This window comes from Fistularia commersonii, chromosome 8 (genome assembly GCF_037954325.1).
Source record: "Fistularia commersonii isolate RoL2024-O1a breed Wild chromosome 8, RoL_Fcom_v1.0, whole genome shotgun sequence".
Taxonomy (NCBI): Eukaryota; Metazoa; Chordata; class Actinopteri; order Syngnathiformes; family Fistulariidae; genus Fistularia; species Fistularia commersonii.
In genome coordinates this window covers 20,001,838-20,028,393 of record NC_141291.1, presented here as the reverse complement: position 1 = coordinate 20,028,393, position 26,556 = coordinate 20,001,838, and the positions used below count along the sequence as shown (strand labels likewise).

General features: G+C 38.5%; 1 protein-coding gene across 1 annotated transcript in view; it reads right to left on the bottom strand.

Annotated features, from left to right (window-relative positions):
- The window catches only part of LOC147232216 (partitioning defective 3 homolog), a 330,190-nt gene that overhangs the window by 186,857 nt on the left and 116,777 nt on the right, over positions 1 to 26,556 (bottom strand). The window contains exons 4-5 of the mRNA XM_086151573.1: positions 20,957 to 21,123; positions 18,770 to 18,907 (exon numbers count right to left, since the gene is read on the bottom strand). Of these exons, the coding sequence (XP_086007699.1) occupies positions 18,770 to 18,907; positions 20,957 to 21,123 (305 nt within the window). The remainder of the gene's footprint in view (positions 1 to 18,769; positions 18,908 to 20,956; positions 21,124 to 26,556) is intronic.

The following is a 26,556-nucleotide window of genomic DNA, read 5'->3' as shown; positions in this document are numbered from 1 at the left end:
AGGCCATGTCTTCAGGTGTCCCTCCCCCTCAATGAGAGGGTCACCTCATCCAAGTGGGGAGAGAATGGTATCTTCTCTGACTTATTGGACTCACAGAGGTGTTCTGGAGATAGCACCACCTGGTGACCCCATAGCTCTGCTCTGAGATTTCAGCCTCCATGTTGACAGACAGAAAAACATGGCAACTGAAAGACTTTGACAATCCTGAAATGATAGAGATTACTCAAGTAGTAAAGAAAGTATTGGGTGGCAAGACATCAGGTTTGGATGAACTTCATCCAGTGATGTTGAAGGCACTGAACACTGTGGGGTTGGATTTTGTAGATTTGGGAAGGGCCCATGGGGCATTCTGTGAGAGGTGCTATGGGGGTTAAAGGGTCACAGGGCCATCACTATGAGCCATCCAGTCTCTGCATAAATGTTGTGAGGGCTGCATCCTTAGACATTTAATTTAGGTCCTGATCATTACCCGAGCAGCCCTTTGTTAGCAATCACGATACTCATAGACATGATTTAATTAGACACGGTTTTGAGAAGAGATATGTTAGATTATGTTAGATTATGGACCTCAAGATTCCTTTTCTGCTTCTTGCAGAAATAACCTCGAGCACACAATGGAGTGGTTGGTCAGCCAAGTGTGAAGCAGTTGGGATGAAAGTCAGAGCCTCCAAATCAGAAGCTAGAGCTTTCAAGTACTTTGGAGTCAGGTTTACGGGTAATGATCCACAGTAATACAAGCATTGTATTGGAGTGACAGGGTGTATATACAGATATTACTCCAGGGGACAGTGTCTTCTTGGACCATAAGTGGTCATTGAGGGCAATGCAATCTCCTCCAATCTTACCTGACAACCCAGTAACCCAGAGTGTCAGCAGGGGGGGAGAAAATATCTGAATAGCCAGAACATTTGATTCCCAGCCTTTTCCCTTTCCCCTCTTACCTCGCCCCTCAAATCTTCAAAATTTCTCTTTATCTGTCCATTCCATTTCTTACTCCCATGAGTGCTTTTAGCATCCTGTTTCTCCCTCCCTAACTTTTGAAACAGGGCAGGGAGAGGAGAAAAATGCAGAAGGCTTTAATTTATTTTTTTTTTTTTGCACTATGCTCTTTCCTGCCCTCCATCACCCAGTCTTATTTCAAAGGTGTGTACATGGGCCAGGGTGGGGGATGTTCATCACAATTTCTGGTCAGTCATACAAAAGCCCTTTTAAGAAATGAATTAATATCTGGGGTGAGAGGCTTGTCCCCCTGCTGCAGCAGTAGATCATTGTAAATCATATGAGAATGAGAAAGAATAGGAAGTTACAGGTGTAGAAAGAGACACAGGGCTGCTAAGTGCAAAGTCTTGTTGCCTTCAAATGCTCTGACAGGTTAGAATGCTGAGAGAGAAGAAATTGGAGGAAGGGAAGTAACAGCTGCATCACCCAGGGGTTAACCTACACACACACACGCACGCACGCACGCACACACACACACGCGGGCACGCACAAAGATTAGGCCATGTATGTTGGAACGTCATCTTTCATCAGCTATTTTCGTTCAGGAGGCCTACTGTAAATATGTGTGCACACACAGTACGTGTGCAGATGACGTGCATGCATGTGCGTTTATATGTTGTGACATTCATGATGACCAAGTGCAACATGTAGCTATTAGGGCTGAGTGCAGGAGAGGTTGGGACTTCCTCCTGAGACCTTCTTAGATGTCAAGGGCTTAACAAGGACAGGTTCAAAGGTCAAAGCAAATGGTGTGTGTCTGACCACCATCCTTCCTACAGGCTGAAAGTCCTCATCTGTGTCACGGCTTTGTGAGTTAAATGACCCACCAACACAATGGTATATCTGTATCCAGCAGAAAAAATCTTGAAATTAACTATGTGATGTGTTTGCTTTATGTAATAATAACAGACAGAAACAACTCAACGAGTATTTAACAAGCTAGATGTTGGAATATTTATGAGCCCTCTTACACAGGCTTAAAATGTGAAATGCTTTTTGTGTGACATGGCGTATGCCCATAACAAAAACAAAAATTGGTAAAAAAAAATTAAGAAATAGAAATAATGACCAGATGTCAGAGACATCTTATGACTGAATGTGCAAGAAGAGTTTTTTTCACTCTTTTTTTGTTTTCCCTTTTTTTTTCCTTTCCCACACTACAGGTTAAGGAAAGATAACAGATTGTCATTACCTTTCCAGGTTAATGAGATGAGATGAGAACAACTTTATTTATCCCGAAGGAAATTGTTGTGCCAGAGTTTCAAGTAAAAACATAACAGTAATAGATAATAGTAGGAAGGAGGAAGAATAAGAAATACAATGAAATATAAATTGTCTTAACTGTTAACTACAAAGATTTGATAGACAACAGACAACTAATAGAAAACTTAATAGACAACTTCAAAGGGCAATCAGTACTAATGATGACATAGACTTGCAATAACAGCTGATGGGAAAAATCCAGTTGTCCTTTCGTCAATCTAACAAAAAAACACCCTGCCATGGAAAAGAAGATCTTTTACTTAAAATAAGGCTAATAAGCCCTAATATGACCCCTGTGATTAGGTTGGGTATGATTGCAGCACCAAGTGACCCTACTGAACCTTCCACACCATCCTAAAACCTGTATTTTCCACCAATATCCTCATTATAATGACCAACGGTTCAAAATGATTAAGACTTATTTACATTATGTCTGATGCTAGAGCAGATTAAATAAGGGTGAGCAAAGAGTTTGGAGGATGACAAAAAGGTTCATAATGAATTACTTTATCCTATCCAGATTCCATAAATAGCACCAAGTAATTGTAGGGTAAGTGGAAGAAATCAGTTTCTACATAATGTCATATTTTCTTTCCATAAGTGTAATCTGAAAATTTGCTGCTGATAGTTAATGGTAATGTATTGTAAAATGCAGCTGTTAGATTAGTTGTGTTGGTCTGAGGCTTCAGATTTATTTCACTAAATGTTTTCTTGGTTTGGCACCCCATCAGCTCCCTGTCAGGTGAGAAGGCCAGGATCTGGAAGGAAATCAAAGCTGCGCAACCCTGGCATCACTGGCAATTTCCTGATGTGTGTGTGTGTGTGTGTGTGTGTGTGTGTGTGTGTGTGTGTGTGTGTGTGTGTGTGTGTGTGTGTGTGTGTGTGTGTGTGTGTGTGTGTGTGAGTGTGTATGGGTGTGTATGGGTGTGTTTGGGTGTGTATGGGTGTGGTTCTTTGTAAGAAAGAGGAGAGAGGGCCTGATACTACGGTCCTGTATTTGTGTGCTAAGGGAAAAGGCTATGCCTGTCTTCTAACGAAGACATGTGTTATCTTCCATTTCACAGTTTCTCTGCCCATGGGCACTTGTCTTGCTCAAAGCAGGGCATCAGAGCATCAGAGATCAGATGTGTTTTGGTCAACTTGAAGGGAGAAAAATGAGGCATTGTGATCTACAATGGATTGAACTAGGTTCAGAAGTATAGAATAAATCAATAATGAAAGTCAATACTACTGCAAGAAATAATAGTATTATAGATAAAAAAATGAAAAAAATGAGAAAAAAAATGAGAAAAAAATGATTTTACATTCTTATAATACATCATTATATACTATCATATATCAACCTCAAACTCTGATCTCAAGCTATGTATCATTACTCTCATGTGGTTAGTGTTGTTGATCATAAATTGATGAATCTGCAAACATCTTAAAGAGAGCAGAAATACACAATATCTTAAGTGTCACAAGTAGGTCAGAGGACCTCAAATTGCAAATAATTTCATAATACATGCTAGAAAATGAAGCACAATGTTTGATTTTACAGTTATTTAGTGTCTCAGCCTAACATGCATTTCAGTGTAAGGAAAAAATGAACTTGAATGGAAAAAGTACAACTTTTGAATATACGTCACAACATATGTTTTTGTAAAGTGTTTTCTTTCAATCGACATATCCACAAATATGCAGTATATTTCTACATTTTCCATACATATATGGGTGTAAGTATATGTTTATACATACATACAGGGACAGGCAATTTGCTAATTACGCAAATTGGATATTAGATGTTACTTATGGGAGCTTGGAGGGTTGTGAGCAAAACTAATGTATGTGGGCTGATATTTAAAAAACAAAACCCTTTGTCTCATTGCTTTTCTCATTCTTACTTATTGTTTCCTCATTACTAACTTGGTCATTCTTCTACCTCCTTAGCAGTATGTAAATTATACTCACACACGTCTGTTCAAAATCAGTTCTGGTTTGATCAATCAGTGACATCACAGACTAAGTATTTTGCCCATATTGTTATAGTGTACAGTAATTATATTAGGCTTGGTAATTGTGAGGGTTGGAATCAATCACTGTGTCAATGACAACAGGCCTAAGAGGGAAATAATGGCTGAGACTTTTTCCAACCTAATCAATAATAGCCTCCGCTGTAGCAGACTACTCTTGCGGTACACAGCCACAGGTTGAAATGATTAGGAACGACAGCCGACTGAGTTATCCTCACAGGCATTTGCCATGGATGCCCATTCTTTTTGCAAGCTCTGTGAGTAATGCTGTTCCAATATAGTGGAGGTGTTTCAAACTGAATGTGTATGGAACATCACATTAAAACACTTCGCATAGGTTGTTAAAACCAGATTTGGAATTTTGATGCAAAAAAGGGCAATTCAAAGGGATTTTATGACACTTAATACACCTTATTTACAAGAAGGGAGATGAGTCTGAAAAGATTATCCTGGGGAGTGAGATGTGAAATCCAACTGAGCGTATGGTCCCGACTGATTTCTAGGTCTTTACCCATGCATTAAAAAGGGCACTATGGGGCTTTTCACAGATTAATCATCATTTTGAGCTTATTAAGTGGTAGGACAGTCTGCTTTCCTCTGTTCAGAATGTTTAAACCATCTTTCAAACTGTGAAGGTCAGTGAACATCGGTAAGCAATTCCTCCATTCAAATAATAGCATCTGTCTGAATTTCAATGAGAGCTTGGTGCTGGTTTGGATATGAGTTGTAATTACATGCATTTTATTTTTCTGTATAACTGTTATCATTTTAGTAGCTTTTCCAGCAATTAAGGAAGTGAAAATCACACTGACATAATGAGTCACGCAGCTCTGGTCAATTACCTGCAGCCCTGCCAAATTGTCATCTCAACAAACCAAAGTACCAGCAATTGCGATGCAAATGCTGTGTAAGTGGGTAATAATGGTGACATCCAAGAAGAAAATGTGGAAGGCAGTTTTTTACATGAGATTCTCATCTCGTGAACTGTGGGATGTTTTGACTTGCTGTGACCTTAACCCTGAGTATGTTGACAATGAAGATGAAAGACAGGAGGGAATGAGGTGACTGATGTTGAGCTATGAATAATTAATAGGATACTTAATCCCTGGTACACACTACAGCCAATCATTGCTGAGGCTCTATTCTATAGATCAGCTGGTGTTTGCTTCCTTGTTTGAGCAGGTGAGTATAGAGGTGGCGGGGGCTTATCCACAGCATCATGGGAGCAGTTTGGATCGAGATGGGGGGTTGTTCCATTTTGGTTTTAATTGAATGCTGAAATTTTTGGATAAGGGGAGACAGAAAACCATTTGGCCAGGTCTTTGCTCTCAGCCAGAGCTAAATGAAGATGGCTGTTTGGAAATGAGGGGCCTGTGGAGGGCCAGCTATGAAAAGAGGTCCCAAACGACTGGCAGAGCCCCAGCAATAACGCAGGCTTTATTTTTCTAGAGCATCCATAAAAAGAGGGAAAAGAAAGGCAAGGGAGGTGAACACTAGGATAAAGAGGAGATGAATACAAAGTATTTTGGGATCTGTGTTTGAGCTGGTTATATGATTTTTTAAATGGATTTTCTTTTACACTTTTTTCATCAAATAAATGCATGCAAAGCATAAGTGATTGGAATTGCCAATAAAGAAGCATGCAAATGTATTCCAATAAAGCAGTTGCCACTTAATCCTCCCCAAGTACTCAAAGAATCGGAATACTTAGAAGATATTCTGATCAGAATGGTGCCATTTGAGTAAAATAACCCTTGTTCATTTTGATTGGTGTTAATGAAAGGAAAAGAGAAAAAAAGATTTGAATAAGAATGCATGACTTATCTGTATCTGAGATCAAAATGTAGAACTATTCATAACACCATTTTGACTAAGCCGCTACTCAATGTGAATGAAATCAGGATATGCCTGTAAATAGAAGCTGTCACTCTGTAAAACTGGAGTGAACAAAATGATATGAAAACTAACAAAAATCCAGCTGGCAATGAATTACAGAGCTAACACTTGTGAATCAATGTGTCCGAGTTCTTTTAAAATTACTATAATCAAAAAAACAGCAGGAGTCTGACATTCTGTACTTACATACAAACCTAAAGTCACACACTTGGTCCGTTTTCCCAGGGACAAAAGCTATCAATGTAATCCTGGTTCCATATCTTGATGAGTATAACAAGGAAGAAAATCCTAAACGAAAATCCTTTGTAGGGATGTCTAACACGTCCAGACTGAGAAAAAGAGCAACCCCTTGACAGAATTTCAATCTTATTAAGGCACCTGTATGCTCTATATCAAAAATTCGATATAGTCTGAGATCTATGATTTGTATAAAAGCACATTCATGGTGAAGATTTTTTTTTTTTTTTTCATAAATGGAAATTAAAAGATAACTTCAGGCCATTTTCAACAAATAAATGCTGATTTACAGTCCTGCAAAAAAAACTAAAACTGACATTGTTGTTATAAGCTGGCAGTGAAAAATAACACTTTTGCTAAAAGATGCAATTACAAATCTCAGAAGAACACCTTTTAGAGTGATAACAGATCTCAGACATTGGTGACTGGCTTTTAATATGAAAGTTATATTTATAAGCTCTTGGTTCCACCAACTCTTTCTGTGGTCTCAACACTTGACTTGTTATTTCATTGGTCTTATTTTAAGTAACTTTTGTCAGAATTCATCAATTTCAACTCTCTTCTTCGATTCAGGTCTAACTGTTGAAAGCAATAATTATTTTCATTAAATGATGTGGAGTTGGCCTGAGAAAACAAACAAAGAAAAACAAAAACATTAACTTCATACTGTATTTGTATACTTGCAAGCTACAGTGAACATGTTTTGATCTGTAAATTATTTGTTTTTTTAAGTCAACTACAACTTTATGGATCCTCTTGCAGCACAAATAAATGTCCTGTCTATTACCTTTCAGTTGTGACCATTTTTTATACAGCTGATGCAAATGATATGGTTCTTTTCACCAGGGAATGGGAAGTAGTCTGGTGTCATGTTACTCAGCAGCCTTAGGATGTGGTTGTTTACTATTAGCTGGGTTCTTATTGCATTCCTGACACAAGTTAAAAGCATTGGCCCCCTGATGGGACCTATGAAATAGTGAGAAAAGCATATTGTGAGAATGTGCTGGGATGGACTCATGCAGCACTCTGTGGAGAGTGGACATGTGTTATAAAAGTGAAGGGAAGAGAGGCTGAGAGAGCAGGAGACACCAAATAAATCATAGGGAATGACTTTTCAGTGCAGGAAAGCAGACATTGTCAAAGTGCATGTTGTTCCTTGATCGTGACAGTAAGCTTCACCATTTCTTTTCAAATGTACACTAAGCTCCTAAATAACAATACATAATATGATGTGATATAATTTTTGGGGCGCACACAGGCTTTCTTACCACCTTTTTTCTTACTATCAACTTCTTTAAAATGGCTTAAATTCTATTTCAGCATTGACGTCCCGTGTCCAGTGCTGCTCAGACTTCATGCTAGTGCTGCAAGATTATTCCCTGAAGTCATTATTGTCTTCAACTAAGGTGCCCCCACTCCCTGTGATTTGTGGGTAATGAGCTGGCACCCTGATGCCTGTGTTCAATTATTCACTTTAAGAAACTGATTTCTCACTTCACAGAGCAAATTGGAGAAGCTGAATGCATGAACTCTAATCAAGAATTAACAAGTTTACAACAAGCAGTGCAGATAGTATCCCTAATGATATTGTGGAGATTCTGTAGATGTGGGTTGAAAAGAGGGTTTAGAAGAAGGAAATATAGATGAAGTGGGGGACTGACAAAGTGTTCATCTTCAATGTGATAAAAAACTAAAGAAATCAAAGACAATTACACTTTTTAAAAAAAATCAAGTCTTTTCCACTGTCATAAAAAGAAATGTTACCAATATAAACCAAAAGACCAGAATTAGAAGGAAACACTGATTTTTTAGGGAAGTGAGAAAATAGTGCGCAAGTCTAAATGTTTGAATTTTTTTTTCATTCCTACATCTCCAGTGGTGTTTTCCACTCACAATACACTAATAATCTGACACTAAGGTTTTTTTTTCCTCTCAGATGTTTTGCATACAAATAGAAAAATTCAGAAGAATGGCACAAAACATTGCTATCGGCCTACTAAAACCCCAAATCACTCAACACTAATCTGAACTGTCACGTAGTTCACGCATCCAAGAACACAGTTTGCAGAAGAGGACAGGTTAAACACTTTCAAGCTACAGCGCAGCTGATAAAGAGGACTGCTGGCACCTTCAAAAAAGTGTCTACTGCTTTCTGTTCAAGCAAGATAAGGACATTTTGCTGTATTGTCAATAAAATAAGGCAGGAAAAGAGAAGAAAGAAAGAGCGAGAGATATCTTGTTAATGCAGGAAAGAAAAAGCCACTGTGGTATGAAACTTTGTCATGGAACAACAGAGACCTAGTTATTGTGTTTAATTTCAAAGAAATTGATTTGGAACAACATTTTTAGCTTCGTCTGTCACGCCATATAGTTTCCTGCTGTCAAACTTTTCACACTGACCTTTGGTACATCATGTCACAATTATAAGCTGTGGATCACCGGTAAGTTGTGAAGTGTACAATGAATTGTTAAAAAAATGACTTTCATTACCTGCTTTCCTTGGTTTTGTGTGTTAGTGAGTGTTGGTGTGTGTGTGTGATTGTGTATGTGCCAGAATGTGCATGCTAGTGTGAGTAGGTATATGGCAAATAGCACACAGAAAATCTCAGCACTATTTTTTAATTCACACTTTTAACAAACTGGGGTGAAATAAAATGCCTCATGTAATATGGTATGAACAAATGCTGCCAGACATACATTTCTGAAGAGCAATGTTTTTCTAAATGCATTCATAATGCATATAATTTAATATTAAAATCATTGAAAAATGTAACAGTCAAACCTTTTAAATGTGTGTGACTATAATTAATAATACATTCATCCCGAGAATACTTCACAGGCATAAGGAAGGTGTAATAGAGAAATACATGTTGTTATATTTACCGTTATAATGCAGTATATGATTATGGTATCAATAAGCCTTTTCTGAGTTCTTAAACTAACTCAAAATCTAATGAGTCACAATCATTGAACTTCGGCAATTGATTTTACATTGTTGTTCATTCAAAATGGTAATAGAAATAAATTCTAATGTCAAAGACAGAGTAAGCTTCACCTAGTTTAACACTGTGTTGCTCATTATTACACTTTTTGGTTAATATCCATTACATGCATTCATCCTTTTGCATTATAAGGACATGACATTTTGAGTGTTCTACCCCTTACATTTCATTGATCTTGACTCTTGACTTTACAGTCGAGTAAATAGTATATAGTATATATAGTATATATCACCAGTCACATCATGCAATAACTTTGCCACAAATGGGAGCAAAAGGAAGCAGAACCTCATCAACTTTTATATGTAAAACCTCGTTTTGGTCTTTTTTTTGGATTTTGTTTCCTTTAATATGCAATTAAGAGTTTAAACAGCATTGATTATTATAGAAAGCTATAAAACTGCTAATTAGGAGGTTTTTGTTCAATGGCTTTAGGACAAAAAAATCAAATTTTATTATAGAGTCTAATACGAACCCTTGCTTCCACATCAGTACATCTTTTTTGTACAATTATCCTATTGATCCCAATTAGTGATTGATCCCAACACTGTTCCATAGACTTAACCAATATTACTGTTGAAATCATGATATATCCAAATGCAAAGTAAGACCTCTATTTCAAGGTAAAAGGCAATATGGGCAGGTCTCTCTGAAGCCTTGAGAAGAACATGAGAAAATAAACTTACTTCCGGGGGCTTTAGAATGGAGATGGTAGTTAAGTTGGAAGGGCTTATCAATTACAGAGGTCACTGTGAGGCCCAGGGCCATACTCTTTTAAGCTAGACGAGAGTGTTTCTGACAAACTGCAATTTGAACGCACTTAAGAGATGTTATTCATTTCAACCATTGAAAAAAAGGCCGATATTAATATTAGAGCAGCAGTTTGCTGCACTGGTTAGCAATACTCATTGACAACAATAGCGCTACTTGTCAGAATGCAGTTGTCAACTGAGACTATGCTGTACATATTCTACATGGCCAAAAGTATTCACTCACCTGCCTTGACTCGCATGTGAACTTAAGTAATATCCCATTCCTAATCCATAGGGTTCAATATGATGTCAGTCCACCTTTTCCAGCTAGAACAGCTTCAACTCTTCTGGGAAGGCTGTCCACATGGTTCAGGAGTGTGTTTCTGGGAATTTTTGACCATTCTTCTAGAAGTGCATTTGTGAGGTCATACACTGGTGTTGGACAAGAAGGCCTGGTTCTCAGTCTCAGCTCAAAGTTCCTCAGAGGTGTTCTATTGGGTTGAGATAAGGACTCTGTGCAAGTCATGCATGTCTTTATGGACCTTGCTTTGTGCACTGGTGCACAGTCATGTTGGAAAGGGAAAGGGCCAGCTACAAAATATTCCCACAAAGTTGGGAGCATGGATTGTCCAAAATGTCTTGGTAGGGGCCAAGCACTCCCTAAATTCACACTTGATACAATGCAGTCAAACAAGTACCGTTCTCCTAGCAACCGCCAAACCCAGACTTGTCCATCAGATTGCAATATAGAAAAGTGCGATTGGTCACTCCAAAGAAGGCGTCTCCACTGCTCTAGAGTCCAATGGCAGCGTGCTTTACACCACTGCATCCGACACTTTGCATTGCACTTGGTGATGCATGGCTTGGCAGCTGCTCGGTCATTGAAACCCATTCTATGAAGCTCTCTGCACGCTGTTCTTTAGCTTATCTGAAGACCCTATGAAGTTTGGGGGTCTGTCGCAACTGGCACTACAAAAATTTGGCAAAATCTTGGCACTTTGCGCCTCAGCATTTGCTGACCCCGCTCCATCAGTTTACATGGCCTCCCACTTCGTGGCTGAGTTGCTGTCGTTCCCAAACACTCCCATGTTCTTATAATACAGCTGACAGTTGATTGTGGAATATTTAGGAGCAAGGAGAGGAAATTTCACAACTGGATTTGTCGCACAGGTGGCATCCTATCACAGTTCCACGATGGGATTCACTGAGCTCCAGAGAGCAACCAATTCTTTCTCAAATATTTGTAAAAACAGTCTACATGCCTGAGTGCTTGATTGAACACCTGATTCCGATGATTTGGATGGGTGAGCTTATACTTTTGGCCACTTTTCCCCACCTTACATCATAAATCAAAAACACATGATATATGCATTTCACATGATAACGGTTCTGCTTGTCCTATAAGACATGCAGGATGGACCATGTCTGTCAGCTGGCCTAAGAACATCTCATTCTGCCAGAAGACTTGGACTAAGTGACCAGGGAGAGGGATGTCTTGGCCTCTCTACTTAGGCTGTTGCACCATGGTCTTAGCCCAGATAAGTGGTAGGAGAATGGAAGGATGTATGTGTACGTTTTTGCACAAATTAAAAAAAAAAAAAACACAGGGAGAAGTAGTAAAGAAGTAATGCAATTGATAAAGACAAACTATGACTTTTTTCAAAACTACATAAATTGAACACACACATATAAAACATGATAGCTGGCTGATAGGTAAAAGTATTGGAACACTTTTTTGCATGACCACACACATTTACTATTTTGTGTGCGTTTGTTCCAGGCTTAATTATGAAGGAGGTGGTGTAGGGGATTGGTGTAGGGTTGCAACTACTGCTCTGGGTTTTTTCCGCCTAAAGATGTTTTATGTATCATCCTTAAGCATCTATCTGAAGAGCACACACACATTGATAGCACGAGCCCAATCTATCTTAATATTTCAAGGACACATGTAAAAGTGTAAACACCAATTGCAGATAAGACAAAAGGAGGATTGCATTTATTATGCACTTTCTCCTGCTTTGCAACTCTTTCATTAACTACAGTGGGCCACTGGGTCTGAAACTGTGTGATCTATCAACATAGTCACTGGCAAACAATGGCTCATAAAATTAATTGCTGAAACTTTCTTTTCAGTCTCTTGTATTCTATGTGTTGGTCTTAATTTATTGTCTGTAAAATCTAATGAAAAAAGGAAACTTGCCAATCACTTTTGCCTTCCATTATTACTTGGCTTTTGTAGATCAATACCAAAAAAGATCAACAAAGTACGAAAAGCATCGGACGTTGATGCCAACTCTCAAAACGACTGCATGTTGATCATGCAAACAGTATTTTAAATTGACTCCTCACTCAGATCTGAGTGAACTGTTTGAGTCAGAGATATTTAATAATAGTTTCGCAGAATTTACTATTTCGGAGGGGTTTTGAAACTATATAATCTAAAAGTGAAGAACCTCTGAGTGGTCTTAATGCTTTAAACCGAAGTGATTTTTTTCACAGTTTGCTTAGGAATCCAGGGACCACTTTGGTGTGCGTAAAAACTAGCTTTATATGGTGCCTCATTTGGCCAAAATAGAAAAGGAGGCACTTGGAGGACTGGAGATCTGCTCAAGTTTGACTGTTTCCACTAAGAGAAAACTGAAGAGAGTGAAGGATTTTAACTGCTTGGCAATGGAGAGTGTGTATGAGATGAAGATGTACGTTCAAGCAGGTTGGAATGGGTAGAAAAGAGTGTGAGGGGTGTTGTGTGATGAAACAGTAACAGCCAAAATGAAAGGACAGTAGTGAGACCAACAAGGCTGTATGGAGACAGTGATATTGTGGAAAAGACAGGAAGCAGGGTTGGAGGTAGCAGAGATGATGAGGTTGAGGTTCTCTTAGAGAGTCACAAGGATAGATGGGATCATGAATGAGGCCATCAGAGGGACAGCGCATGTAAAATATTTTGAGATAAGGTCAGACATTCCAGACTGAGTAGAAGGTAGATGGATGCTGACGTTGGAAATGCCAGGTAGGAGGCTGAGAGGTAGACCAAAGAGAAGATTTATGCATGTAATCAAAAAAGACATGAAGTTGATTGGGGTCAGAGAAGAGGATACAGGTAATACGGTTTAAAAAATAGATTAGAAAAATAAGATGAAGATTTTTTGATTTTGATTTTTCAAATCGAGACATGACAACAGCATTAATGTAGCCAAATATACTGTAACTCAACCTGGCATTGTTCTGAACTTTAGCTGTCCTTGTATGGAGACACTACATAGGATTCCTTGTAGTCCCCATTGCACCAAAAACATATTCAAATTCCCTGCGGCCTTGTGGAAGGCAAACTCCACTTCAACCATGCCTTTTGAAATGTTCCTACTATGGAATGATTTAAGGAATATTCTATTCTGTTGTAGTCTTCATATTCAAGCATAAGTGCCTAGCTAACACATCTAATTTTCATCATCTAAAATCAGTTAAAAACAGAGCAAAAACCAGCAACAGGTCATTAATGCGCGTGAAAATGCAGCTGGCCACTTCCCTCCAAACTAACTCAGGGGTTCCTGCAAGGTACCTCAGAAAAAAATTGCACTCTTAATGTGGCTGCTCTGCTGCCTAAGGTGGATGAGGCCCTGACCCCCCTCATCTGTGAGTAAAAAAAAAAAACGACTGTAGCAAACCATTCCAAAATAAATGGCCATCTTGGTGTGTGCTTGGGCCAAGAGCCCTGATGGAGGGTCCAGAAAGGCTAACCGGTAACACAGTGGGGAGGATACTAAGTTATTTAAAACCAACACTCTGACTTTACATGAAATTTGGATGTGTAACCAGTTCCACTTTGCCAACTTGTCAGCTATTTTCTGTGCAAGGCTTTCCAAATTCTTCTCCACAACATTATCACCCCCCCCCCCCGGAAACTCACAGAGGTATTTTATCCCATCAATTCTCACTTCCAGGGTAGGAAGTGACTTAGTCTGTGCACCAGTGCACAAAGCAAGCTCCATAAAGACATGAATGACAGTGTCTGGTGTGGATGAACTTGACTGGCTTGCACAGTCCTCACCTAAACCTGATAGAACACCTTTGAGATGAATTACAGCAGAGACTGAGAGCCAGGCCTCACAAATGTGACCTCACAAATGCACTTCTGAAAGAATGGTCAACAATGCCTAGAAACACGCTCCTGAACCTTGTGGACAGTCTTCCCTGAAGAGTTGAAGCTGTTATAGCTGCAAAGGGTAGGCCAACATCATATTGAACCCTATGGATTAGGAATGGGATGTCGCTTAAGTTCATATGCCAGTCAAGTCAGGTGAGCGAATACTTTTGGCCATTTAGTATATGTCAGAATAACTGAAACCCAACCAAAATCCTGCAATGTTGGTTAAAAAGTGCTTCTCTTGTCGAGTTGAAGCGTTTTTGATGAACCTGTCAATAACTCAGGTTTAAAGTTCCAATCTTAAAAGTAGCCATGCAATGTGAGAAATGTAGGAACTATAATAAATACTGCCAATAGGAAAACACCAAAGTGCTGAGGGGTTCTGTCCTGAAACACGTCAATATATCTGTTTTCTGACTTTTGGCATTACCTTTCAGTCTGTACAATTGTTGGTGATCTGAAGTGACGCCTAGTTGAATGATGGGAAACTGTGAAGAAATAACCCTGCAATTTAACAATTTTCATAAACTTGATTTGCTGAAGGTAGTTCTTCAGCAGTGTTGCGGGGTAAAAGTTCTCCTTTTGTCTGGAAGCGAAACACCACTGTAATCAGAATAATTAGAACAGCAGCTCTCACTGTTGCTGCTGTCAGAGAGTGGGTTTCTATGTCGCCTGCCCCCTTGTAGTGGTTAGCACTAGTTTTCACTTGATTCTCCTTTGTTTCTGCACCAGAGTCATTGAAGCCTCATGCTCCATCATCTCTGCTGCCCTGTCCACGACACCTGTCACAGAATTTTCTTTTAATTGTCGCTGACCTGAATAAAAGCACATGTCTCAGTCACCTGTCTCTCATTGACACCTGCTACCTCACATTCCTCACTCATCTGGTTCTGATCTACATAACTCATCTGGCTGCCACAGCCCTCTACAACACCTGTTGCATCAATTTGCATCACCATAACAAGCTTCACTTACCCCTGCACACTCACCCACCTGCTCTATTCTTATCTTATCTGTTTCTTCACTCTGTTCTCCGCGCAACTCACAAGCCTCACCCCTATTACTCACACAGGGAGTGTGTTAACGCTCCACTTCCGTCTGCCCTTAACCGGGCAGATCCATTCATTTCACAGATCTGTTCAAATCTCCGACGGCCAAAGCCAACTCAACCACGCTGCTTGGAGAGCCACTGGAACCCACCTTGATGCCGTGCTCCCATATTAGCTTCGAGAGGGCTCCAGCATTAGCCATAGCTTCTGAAGATGCCAACCGGCCAGAAGACCCCCTGGCCAGCCGAACAAAAAACATGACAACCCTCCAAAAACAACTAAATCACTAACAAAACTATGTCATACTACACAAAAAAACAGGAGAAAATAAACAAGTTTGTGTATGTGTGCGTGGTTTGTGCTATTTTCCCTATATATTCAGCCCACACAATAATTTATATTTCACTTAGCATCAAATTTTATGACTAATCAATAAGAAAAAATGTGTGTATAGTGTGTGTGTTTGTGCGTGTGTTAAATCAAATCCAAATCAAATATTATGAATATAAATGTTTGTGTGTTGTTTCACTACATTTTCATAACAGCAGCAGTTTGTGGGCAGAATTATTTAATTATACTCCTGTTATGAGATGAGATGAGATGAGATGAGATGAGATGAGAACAACTTTATTTATCCCGAAGGAAATTGTTGTGCCAGAGTTTCAAGCAAAAACATAACTGTAATAGATAATAGTAGGAAGGAGGGACAATAAGAAATACAATGAAATATAAATTGTCAAGGTTAAGGCTATCAAGTGTTTTAAGGTCTTCAGTACAAATTATCAGAATCACAATAAGAATAATACTTTATTTGTCCCCAAGGGGCAATTAAAGTGAATTTATTGTAATTGTTTATATTTTTTTGACATTTTTCTGCTCTATTGCAACTGACCACAAAACAGGGTTCAAAAACCCCTTTCTTACATAAACTTATTTACCTTGTGTTCGTTTACTGTTGATGTAACTCTTGTCATCTAACGTTAAAATTTCTGGCCTGTGACTGTGTCCATGGTAACATTACTTGTTTTTTTTTAGTTTTATTTTATTTTATTTCATATTTTCTTGAGTGGTTTAATGATACACTGTTCATTTATGTCTTGCAATCCCAATAAATCGGTCCTATTCAAACTGGCACAAGTGCTGTAATAAAGAGTCACCTTGTGTTACTTGGACTGACACAATCTTTTAGGATGCCACAGTAACACCTGATGGTATTCTAAGAATAAATAAAAATGAGGATAGTACAATTTCACAGCTTCAACTGCATCAACTTGACAAAATAATAATGCCATATTAAATCTGCATATTAAAAACATTCACTGACAATTAACTGTTAAATATTTGAATGTTGTGTTTCAAACAGGTTTTGAGGCTAAAATAATTAAAGCAGATTAAGGTCACTTGGGTGGTATACACAATTAAGTGTAATAAGTATTGAGTATTAAGTAAACTATTCAGCAAAAAATCCTTTTGTGGTTATTGTGAGGGAAGGTAAAATCATAGACATGGCAATTTTTAATAAATTGCTGTTAAAGATGTGGAAAAGTGTGACCCCTTAATTTACTAATTGTTTTCAGACACCTTTAGCCCTATGAAGAACAAAAAAGTGAGAAAAAACAACTGATAAATGGCATTTTTTTTTAAGTCTCGTGTGTCCATCTGTGTTAGAGTAATTGTCTCTCTCTGACTGTATTCCAGTGTCATTAACCCATATCACAGATTTTTATCTCCTGATTCGTTGTCACTCTAATTCCTGTCCATTAAAGAGAGAAAATTAGAGAAAAAAAGAGAAGTCCTTAAAGTGTAAATAAAGTGTACTTGGCACCAAGATTTCAGACGGCACTTTTTAACATCTCAGGTGTGGATTTGTGTTTCATGAGCCACCCTGTCTTACAGCTGCCAGATTACAAATTCTCAGAAGGCATCAAGAATTAGTTTTCTGGATACTCACATTTAGCAGCTTAGACACCTGCTGCCTTCATTACTTGTTTACATCCTGATTAGGTGGATTCTAAAATAATAATCTCATTTTGTGACTGAAACCTTAATCCTCTCTCTGGGAAAGATTTCAACTTTTGAAATAATTTTATCTTTATCCAATTTTATTTTTTTTCTTTCCACTTTTAAAATTTGACTGCTTCCAAGACATTATTCATAACCACTTCAATGGAGATGAATAGAACTGTGGAATATACATACATTCTAAGACAGATAGATAGATGGATGGATGGATGGATGGATGGATGGATGGATGGATGGATGGATGGATGGATAGATAGATAGATAGATAGATAGATAGATAGATAGATAGATAGATAGATAGATAGATAGATAGATAGATAGATAGATAGATAGATAGATAGATAGATAGATAGATAGATAGATAGATAGATAGATAGAGAGATGTTTTTTTTTACTTATCCTGATCAATAACATCTCAAAATGGCAAAGATGAAATCTTCTTTGCTTATAGTCTTCTGACTAGACCATTTCTGCACTGCTCTGTTACTTAACTTATTTTGTAAATGGAACAAGAGCCTCGCCTTTGACAGACTGAGGACCAGAGGGACTAGTTTCTGAGTGAGAGGAAGAGTGCAGACAGAGTGAGGTGATGTGAGAGAGGAAACACATCTGCAGGACTAGCAGTAGCTCTAAAAGGACTGTCACTTTACAGAACATAAATATAAAGTCTGATGTCAGACACTATTTCTGTTTAAAGTCAGCACCCAGGGTCCCTGTCGTCATGATCTGTCTCTTCTTCCTGTTTTAACCATAGCGGGATGTGATACATTTTGACAGAAAGTAACAGTGTGAAATTTCCGAGGAACTTAGATTTAGAGCAGGATATGAAAGTTTGCATGGATCTCATAGTAGTAAATCAGCTAATATAAGCCATAACTGAATGTCAAAATAACTTTCCAAAAATGTAGTTTTCTTCTTTTTCCATACATCTCTCATCCTTAAAAAATATTTCCATTAACTGTTTGAATCTATGTGTCTGTGTACAACAAGAATGACTGCCGGTAGTTTAAAATAAACATTTTTGGTTACATAAATGAATCAATAAATCATTCTCGGTTGTAATCAATTGCTGAAATTCAAATATAGATGTACCTGCTGATAGTGACAAAATCTTTCTTAGTACCGTCCAGCCTTCATGTTTGACATTTTTCTGATATATATTCCACCATCTCAGCAGGCTGAGCTCAGTGTGATTGGTAGGTGAGCTCCTTAGCTTTCAATAAAACCAAACTCATGGGTCAATTTAGAAGAGGTTATATCATATTTAGATTTTAATTAATAACATATAATATTAATAATTGTACTTCCTGTATAAATCATTAAGATTATTAATTAAGAATAGATTAAGAAAATTATTATATTGAATTGGTGTTCGTTAATGGCATCATTATACCTGATCTTGCCGGTCAAGCCATCGGTCCACCATAGGGTGGTTGGCACTCAGGGACGACCTTGTCATCTCTCTCTGGAATTGAATGGTCCGGATGGTTGCATCACGAGGAAGACTTCTATAGGCATGACCTGCTCGGCCCTTGATGGAATAGGATGACAAGGAAACGTGAACATCTGTTACTGAACTAAGCTAATCAGTTGTTAGAAACCTAAAGAAGACACTCACAAATACTACTCTGTCGCTTTTAGAAATTTGAACACATTTCTGGGCATGTGAATGTTTATGACAGCTAGCTGATAAGTGACTGGAAGAAATTGTCATATTTTAAATGTTTTATTTCTAGCACAGCAAGAAGTGAATTTCTGTCATCATCCACTCATACTGTATATATGTGTCTGTATATGTTTACATACATATGTTTGTGTGTGTGTGTGTGTGTGTGTGTGTGTGTGTGTGTGTGTGTGTACACTTATAGTGGGGAGAACAAGTATTTGATACACTACTGGTATTTCAGCATTTCCCACTTACAAAGCATGTAGAGGTCCGTCATTCTTATTATAGCTACTCTTTAACTGCGAGTGACAGAATCTAAAACAATTTTTAAGTAATTAATTTGCAATTTATTGCATGACAAGGATTTGATTCATCAGAAAAGCAGAATTTAATGTTTGGTACAGAAACCTTCGTTGGCAGTTACAGAGATCAGATGTTTGCTGCAGTTCTTGACCAGGTTTGCACACACTGCACTAGGGATTTTGGCCCACTCCATACTTCTCCAGATCCTTCAGGTTTCAGGGCAGTTGCTGGGCAATATGGACTTTCAGCTCCCTCCAAAGATTTTCCATTGGCTTCAGGTCTGGAGACTGGCTGGGTCACTCCAGGACCTTGAGATGCTTCTTATGGAGCCACTTCTTAGTTGCCCTGGCAGTGTGTTTTGGGTTGTTGTCATGCTGGAAGACCCAGCCAAGACCCATCTTTAAGGCTCTTACTGAGAGAAGGAGGTTGTTGAAAAAGTTCTTGCAATACATGGCTCCATCCATCCTCCCCTCAATATGGTGCAATCGCTGTGTCCTCTTTGCAGAAAAGCATCACCAAAGAGGGATGTCTCCCCCTCCATGCTTCATGGTTGGGCTGGTGTTCTTAGGGTTGTACTCATCCTTCTTCTTACCCCAAACACAGTGTGTGGAGTTTGGACCTAAGCTCTATTTTTGTCTCATCAAACCACATGACCTTCTTCCATTCCTCCTCTGGATCATCCAGATGGTCATTGGCAAACTTCAGACGGGCCTGGACATGTGCTGGCTTGAGCAGGGGGACCCTCCATGCGCTGCAGAATTTCAATCCATGATGGTGTAGTGTGTTACTAACGTTTTTTCTTTGAGACTGCGGTCCCAGCTCTCTTAAGGCCATTGATCAGGTCCAGCCGTGTAGTTCTGGACTGATCCCTCACCCTCCTCATGATCACTGATGTCCCACAAGGTGAGATCTTGCATGGAGGCCCAGACCGAGGGAGATTGACCGTCATCTTGAACTTCGTCCATTTTCTAATAGTGTGCCAACAGTTGTTGCCTTCTCACCAAGCTGCTTGCCGATTATCCTGCAGCTAGTCCAGCCTTGGGCAGGTCTACAGTTTTATCCCTGATGTCCTTACACAGCTCTCTGGTCTTGGCCATTGTGGAGAGGTTGGAGTTTGTTTGATTGAATGTGTTGACAGGTGTCTTTTATACAGGTAACAAGTTCAAACTGGTGCAGTTGATACATGTAATGGGTGGAGAACAGGAAGGCTTCCCAATGACAACTTGGATAGGCTCCAGCATCCCCCATGACTATGAGTAGGATAAGCAGTAGCGACTGGATGGATGAATGAATGGATCACTGAGAGGACATATTTTCTGATTGTAAAAAACATTATCAAATGAACATTATATCCTGTTAATTATTTTTGGGTGAATCTAGAGAAAGTATAACAACCATTTTCTTTGTACTTTCTTTGTAATCTTTGTACTTAAGACCTTAAAACACTTGATAGCCTTAACCTTGACAATTTATATTTCATTGTATTTCTTATTGTCCCTCCTTCCTACTATTATCTATTACAGTTATGTTTTTGCTTGAAACTCTGGCACAACAATTTCCTTCGGGATAAATAAAGTTGTTCTCATCTCATCATCTCATTTGCAATGTTACCTTGCGTTCCAAACTGCCAGCATTTGAATTTGGTCTCTGATTATGCTTTTGGACACCAGCAGTTGTGGACCAGCGTACTGGGTTCTTTCTGGAAGGCTCTTCTGGATCAGCTGCAGTTTCGCCAGCAAGGGACGGGTCGCTGCTGCGCCGAACATGCAAAGGCATGTCTGTGAAAGGAAAGAAAAAGGTTAGTGGACGATGGAGCACAAAACCAACAAGACGAAAAACTCAAATGAAGGAAAAAACAGAGCTGAAGCGGCATCAACTGCTTTATCCTTGACGTACTTAATGAAGAACTCACTTACTTGAACACAGACATTGACATTTATCAGCAACCTGTTGTAAATAAACATTTAATTTGTGAAAAATACTGAAATACAGGAAGGAATGATGTGAATATTAATGATAGACACAAAAGACGCTACATCCGCTCCTTTACTGGAGAGAAATTGCATCAGATGACATTACGACTAAAAGGATTGATGAGCAAATAAAAATAATTCATTGCAGAGAAAAATACCAAACAGAAAATACTGCTTTTTGATATATATGTGTGTGTGTGTGTGTGTGTGTGTGTGTGTGTGTGTGTGTGTGTGTGTGTGTACATGATTATGTGCGCACAGCCCAGGATTAGTTCCACCTCCTGCAAATTCTGATAAATGTACTCTGCATAAAGTGGGTGGGACCATTTTTTTTTGTTTTGTTTTGCTGTTTTTTTTTTTCAAATAACTAATTTGTCTATATTTGAATGATAATGCAACAACTAAAAAGTGATGAGTATATATACTTCTATTAACACATGATAAAACTGAATGTCTTGATTTGTGCACTGGAACAATGACAGAGATTTACATGAGACAAACAACATAGCAAAGATACACACTGATGAAATTAAGACAAGAAATGCATATGTGGAAATGTGTTTTTACATATTTACTAATTTATTTAATGACCAAAGTGGTTCAAACACCCTGAACTTTCTATTAAGTTCCTAAAGTTTATCTCAAGTTGAGCAGGATATTAGTAATTTCACACTTTATTTCACACTTTACTCTCCATTCCAAGCATGCAGAAGGGTAATATAGTGTGACATGAGAACTTGAAGTGTGAGATTTGGTGAAAATCATCTACTTCACCCTGAAAAGCAATATAGAGTTGTTTATAGCTTCAAAGCAGCTTGAATATTACACTGCAGTTATGCAAATTGTTGGGTGACCACCTGTCATCCATTCGAACATCATTGTAACAAGCATATGCTTGTGGTAAACTTCCATCTGATGCAGCAGAGGTGTGTTAGTATAGCGGAAGCAAGCATTTTAATCACTGCTCAAGTTGTATTGTAATAACCGATGTTTAATGGTGTAACAAGAGTGAACAGTACATCAGTTTCACTATGTCTTTATCCCCATTGCCAAAATGCATCATCTTTTTCTCAGTGGAAAATATAAGAGCCCTTAAGGACGAAACATATAATTTTGATGTATAGCTGCCTACAAGCATTAGTGTCTCAATTACTTTAGAATGCAAGCCCAATGATTAGTCTGTCAGTATCCTGATGTGACTGCTGGCACTGTTAACTCCATAAGGAGTCGTCTGTCAGCACAGTAACAAATGGACAGATGTTTGTTTCACAGAACATTAAACTCCTGTCCTTTGGTCACTGGCTTTTGCTTGTTTCTCGTTCTCTATTACATGTAAACATACTGATTTGCAGAGGCAAAAACTCCCAAGCAACTTTTAAATTGATTTCATTTTATCATTGTGAATCCCATTTGTTTTGCTTTGATTTGGTCTTTCTCCACATTCAGTTTTTATAAATGCTACATTTCGATTGATTAATTAATTAGTACATGGTTGTCTTCATGCATACAGAAGTATGAAGTTTGGATATAGAACAGCAATGTTATTTCCATTTAACCACCTCAGCAAGACAATCATATCATGTCCCTTCTTTACTGTTTTTTAGTTTTTTCTTCAAGCATACTAGTTGTCAGCACAGGTGGTTCCACCTACTGGGCAAATCTGCCTGATGCATCACAAACAATGCCACTTAGTCAACTGATAGGTCTTCAGCCAGGTGTCCCCTTTCACTGATATTTCAATCCTGTTATCATAGAATATCTTGGTACGTGGAAGCAGTGCCAGAGATGTCTCCCTCCCATCCCTTTCAGTAGCTCGTCAGTCCCCACATTTTCTCTTTTCTGCATAGCCAGAACCAAAGCCAGAATATCCTTCTTTCTGTCTCCGTAGCCAAATCTTTTAAAGCCTTCTTCTACTTGGAACCTGGAATGCCATGGTGGGGCCCCAGCACGGATGCCCCATTATAGCCTTTGCTACCAATTGTCATATGGCTCCGGAAAGCCCTCCACCCAAATTCGAACCACAAACTTGTCAGCTCTACTAATTCTTTTTTGTCTTCTAAAAAGGAGCAACATTACCCTCAACCAATGGAAAAGTCCATTAAGCAAAGACAACTGCGGAGATAAGTGTGGACTGGACATACAGTACATCCATTCATGATGGGATGAATACAATAATCTGAATGGCATTGAAATATGTTGTTCATCCGTCTGTAGTGAGAATATCTCTTGCACTGGTTTGGTGTTGAATCAACAAAAAATTAATTTTTGATTCTATCTGTTTAACCTTGTGTGATGTGGCCCAGTCTGGTTCAGCCATATGAAATCTGATGCCCTATGTAACATGATATCTTTATGAATAACATTAATAACATGAAACATACTATAATTGCCCATATATCACATTGTTTCATCTTAATCGCTGCGTTCAAGACTATAGATAAGGTGACACTTTTGTGACTTCATGAAGCTCAAAAAATCAGGCAAAATACACGCTTATCTAATAGAAGCCATGCATTGAAAAATTCTGGTAATGTTGGTGATGCTTTTTGATGCAAACATATGTATCATGTTCTGCTAACACCTCTGATCATATCTAGCAAAATACAATGTCAGTAAACTCCCATTTTAGTAGTGCCTGCTCTTGATTTAAGCTAAAGATTCAATAAATGCATTTGATGGCATTTGTCTACTATCAATACCAACGGGTTCACATTTAGTTCAGGGCTTTAATGAGATTCACCTCAGTTCGCTGATGTAATTAACATCCTGTAATGGCCTTTATGACAGGCTTAAAGATGACACACATCCTAAAACCACAGAGAGGGGGAATAAAAATGATGGACAGGCAGTTACTGCCTGATAATTGTTGGATTTTATATCTAGACCTCTATTTTTTTATTGAAAGGTTTGATAATTTCATCTGTCAGTTTGTCTGTAGACCCTTGGAAAGGATTAAAGATAATAAGCAAAAGCTCGTCCTTTATGAATGCTCAGTGTGAAAGAAGATCAAAAAAGATGCATTTCAGAGGTTCATTACTGGTCCTCACTACCTGGTTAAACATGTAAAACGATGTCCGATCCATGAAAGGTAAAAATATAATGCTCGCAGATTAGGACAATTAGGACAAAAATAGAAATTCCATATATTTTCATGGTAAAATGCAGATCCATGAAAGGTAAAAAGAAAATGATCACAGATTAGGACAAGCAAGATAAATATGTACTTATTTGTTCATTCACTATTCTGAAGGTCACAACTTAAATGTTCCCATTCTCCCTGAACCATTTCCCTCTATCTAATTTGGGATGGGATTATCCAAGCAGTCTGAAGGGTTTGTTTGGTCCCACATTTAATATCAACCACAGCCACTTCAGCCTGAGATTGCCATCAATCCAGGCCAAAGACGACCAAACTATTGGGAGTTATGGGGGGTGATAATGCAGGTACTTTTACCTCTGATTGGTATGTCATTATTTGTATCAACACCCACCTTGTTTTTACCTGAAAAATATAATCTTGTATGAATTTGAAAATGTGAATATTAAATAGAGACATTCTACCAGAGGTCATTTGCATTTGAAATGTATGTGATTTTGTAAAGATTATTCATTTTTGATAGGATCCGCTTGGATAATCCACCTTGTGTGGAATTTGAACCCTCGCTCTTTCCAAAGTCACTAGCTTAACCTACTGAGATATCCAGGAGTGGTAACCCCCAAGCTGGGAGAATGGCTCCAGAAAGAGCACCTGAGAGCTGTGCAGAAGAGCATAATCCTAGGAACAGCTAAGATGTAGCAAAGAACCCTCAAGCTCCCGGGTCTTGAATGTGACAATAAAAGTATTTCTTCTCATCCTAAAATGCCCTTGTCAAGACTGTTAAGAAACATAACAAAACACTATGACCAATTTTTGGGATGTGAACTCAGACAGCCCTTGAGAAGTACTATATCGTCATCTTGTTTCGTCATCTTGCATCCTCACTCTTCTGTGTTTTTTTATGTTTGTTTTCTTCTGAGTGAATGCCACTTTTCCATGGACATACAAAAAATATTTCAACCTGCATTGGGTCTTACTCGCAACTTCAGTCAATTAGCGTTGAATCATTTACTTTTTGTATGCCAGTTGCACAGAATTTGAATGGGACAATTAAAACTAAACTCAAAACATAAAAACAAAAAAAAAAATGTTACTTAGCCAGGTCGTAAATACCGCCAACTTGTGACACACTCCAACTAACTTTACTTTTTCCTCAAGTGGCTCTTATATCGTGGCAAATCAACTCCCAACGTTGAGGTGAAAGAGATAGGGGTCAGCTGTAATGTAATAGCTCTGGATCACTCTAATCACTGATATGGCATGAAGTAAGGTGAGCAGCTCCTGCTCTAACTGGAGAGCATGGAGGGGCCCTTCTTCCCCCTGACTGGCTGCCAGCACGATGTAATGAAGCTGATGCCTCGGCATACTGATAAGGTTGTAAAGGACGGTCTAAGGATAAAGTATGCATGCCTATGTGTGTGGCTTTGCACGTGCATAGGTTTTTTCGTATATATTTTCATTGTGTTATTTAGCACAGCCATTAATTATCTACCAAAACTGTACATGCAAAGATCATACATTGTCAACATACTGTCTTTACCCATAAATTCAAATTACACAATACTTACACACATGTATCGAGCATATTGCAGTAAGCCAGCAAGTAATGAGTCAGGCAAGACCACCAGACCCAAAGAGAGGGCTTGGACTTTTGTCACTCCTGCATCCCAAACAATGCAAGACCTCAGAGTTCAGATTATGAAAAGGCAACTGCAATCTCATACAGGAACATATTTTAATAAACAAAACTTCCATTTCAGTCAAGGTTTTCACTGGAGTGATTCAAACATTTCAACTGTATCACGACTCACAGATACTCATGACTCCATCATAAGCAATAGAACAGCAACATTTGAGAACTAATAATTCACTCTTTACAGTAGCGCCAGCAATCAGAGCGACTGCATCTCCATGGCTCACTACAATTCATATCTACAATAGCAATATCTACCAGGGAGATATAATATGTATTCAATATAATAATGTAGCATTTCAGTCAGGGAAAACACCTGGTTGACGTAAAACGCATAATAACCAATAGCTGTTGTTGGCCACAGCCACACAAGCCTGCAATACAACTACTGTTCCAGCTCCACTCAAGGTGAAAAAAAAAAAAAAAAATTAATTCCTTGCACCCCAAA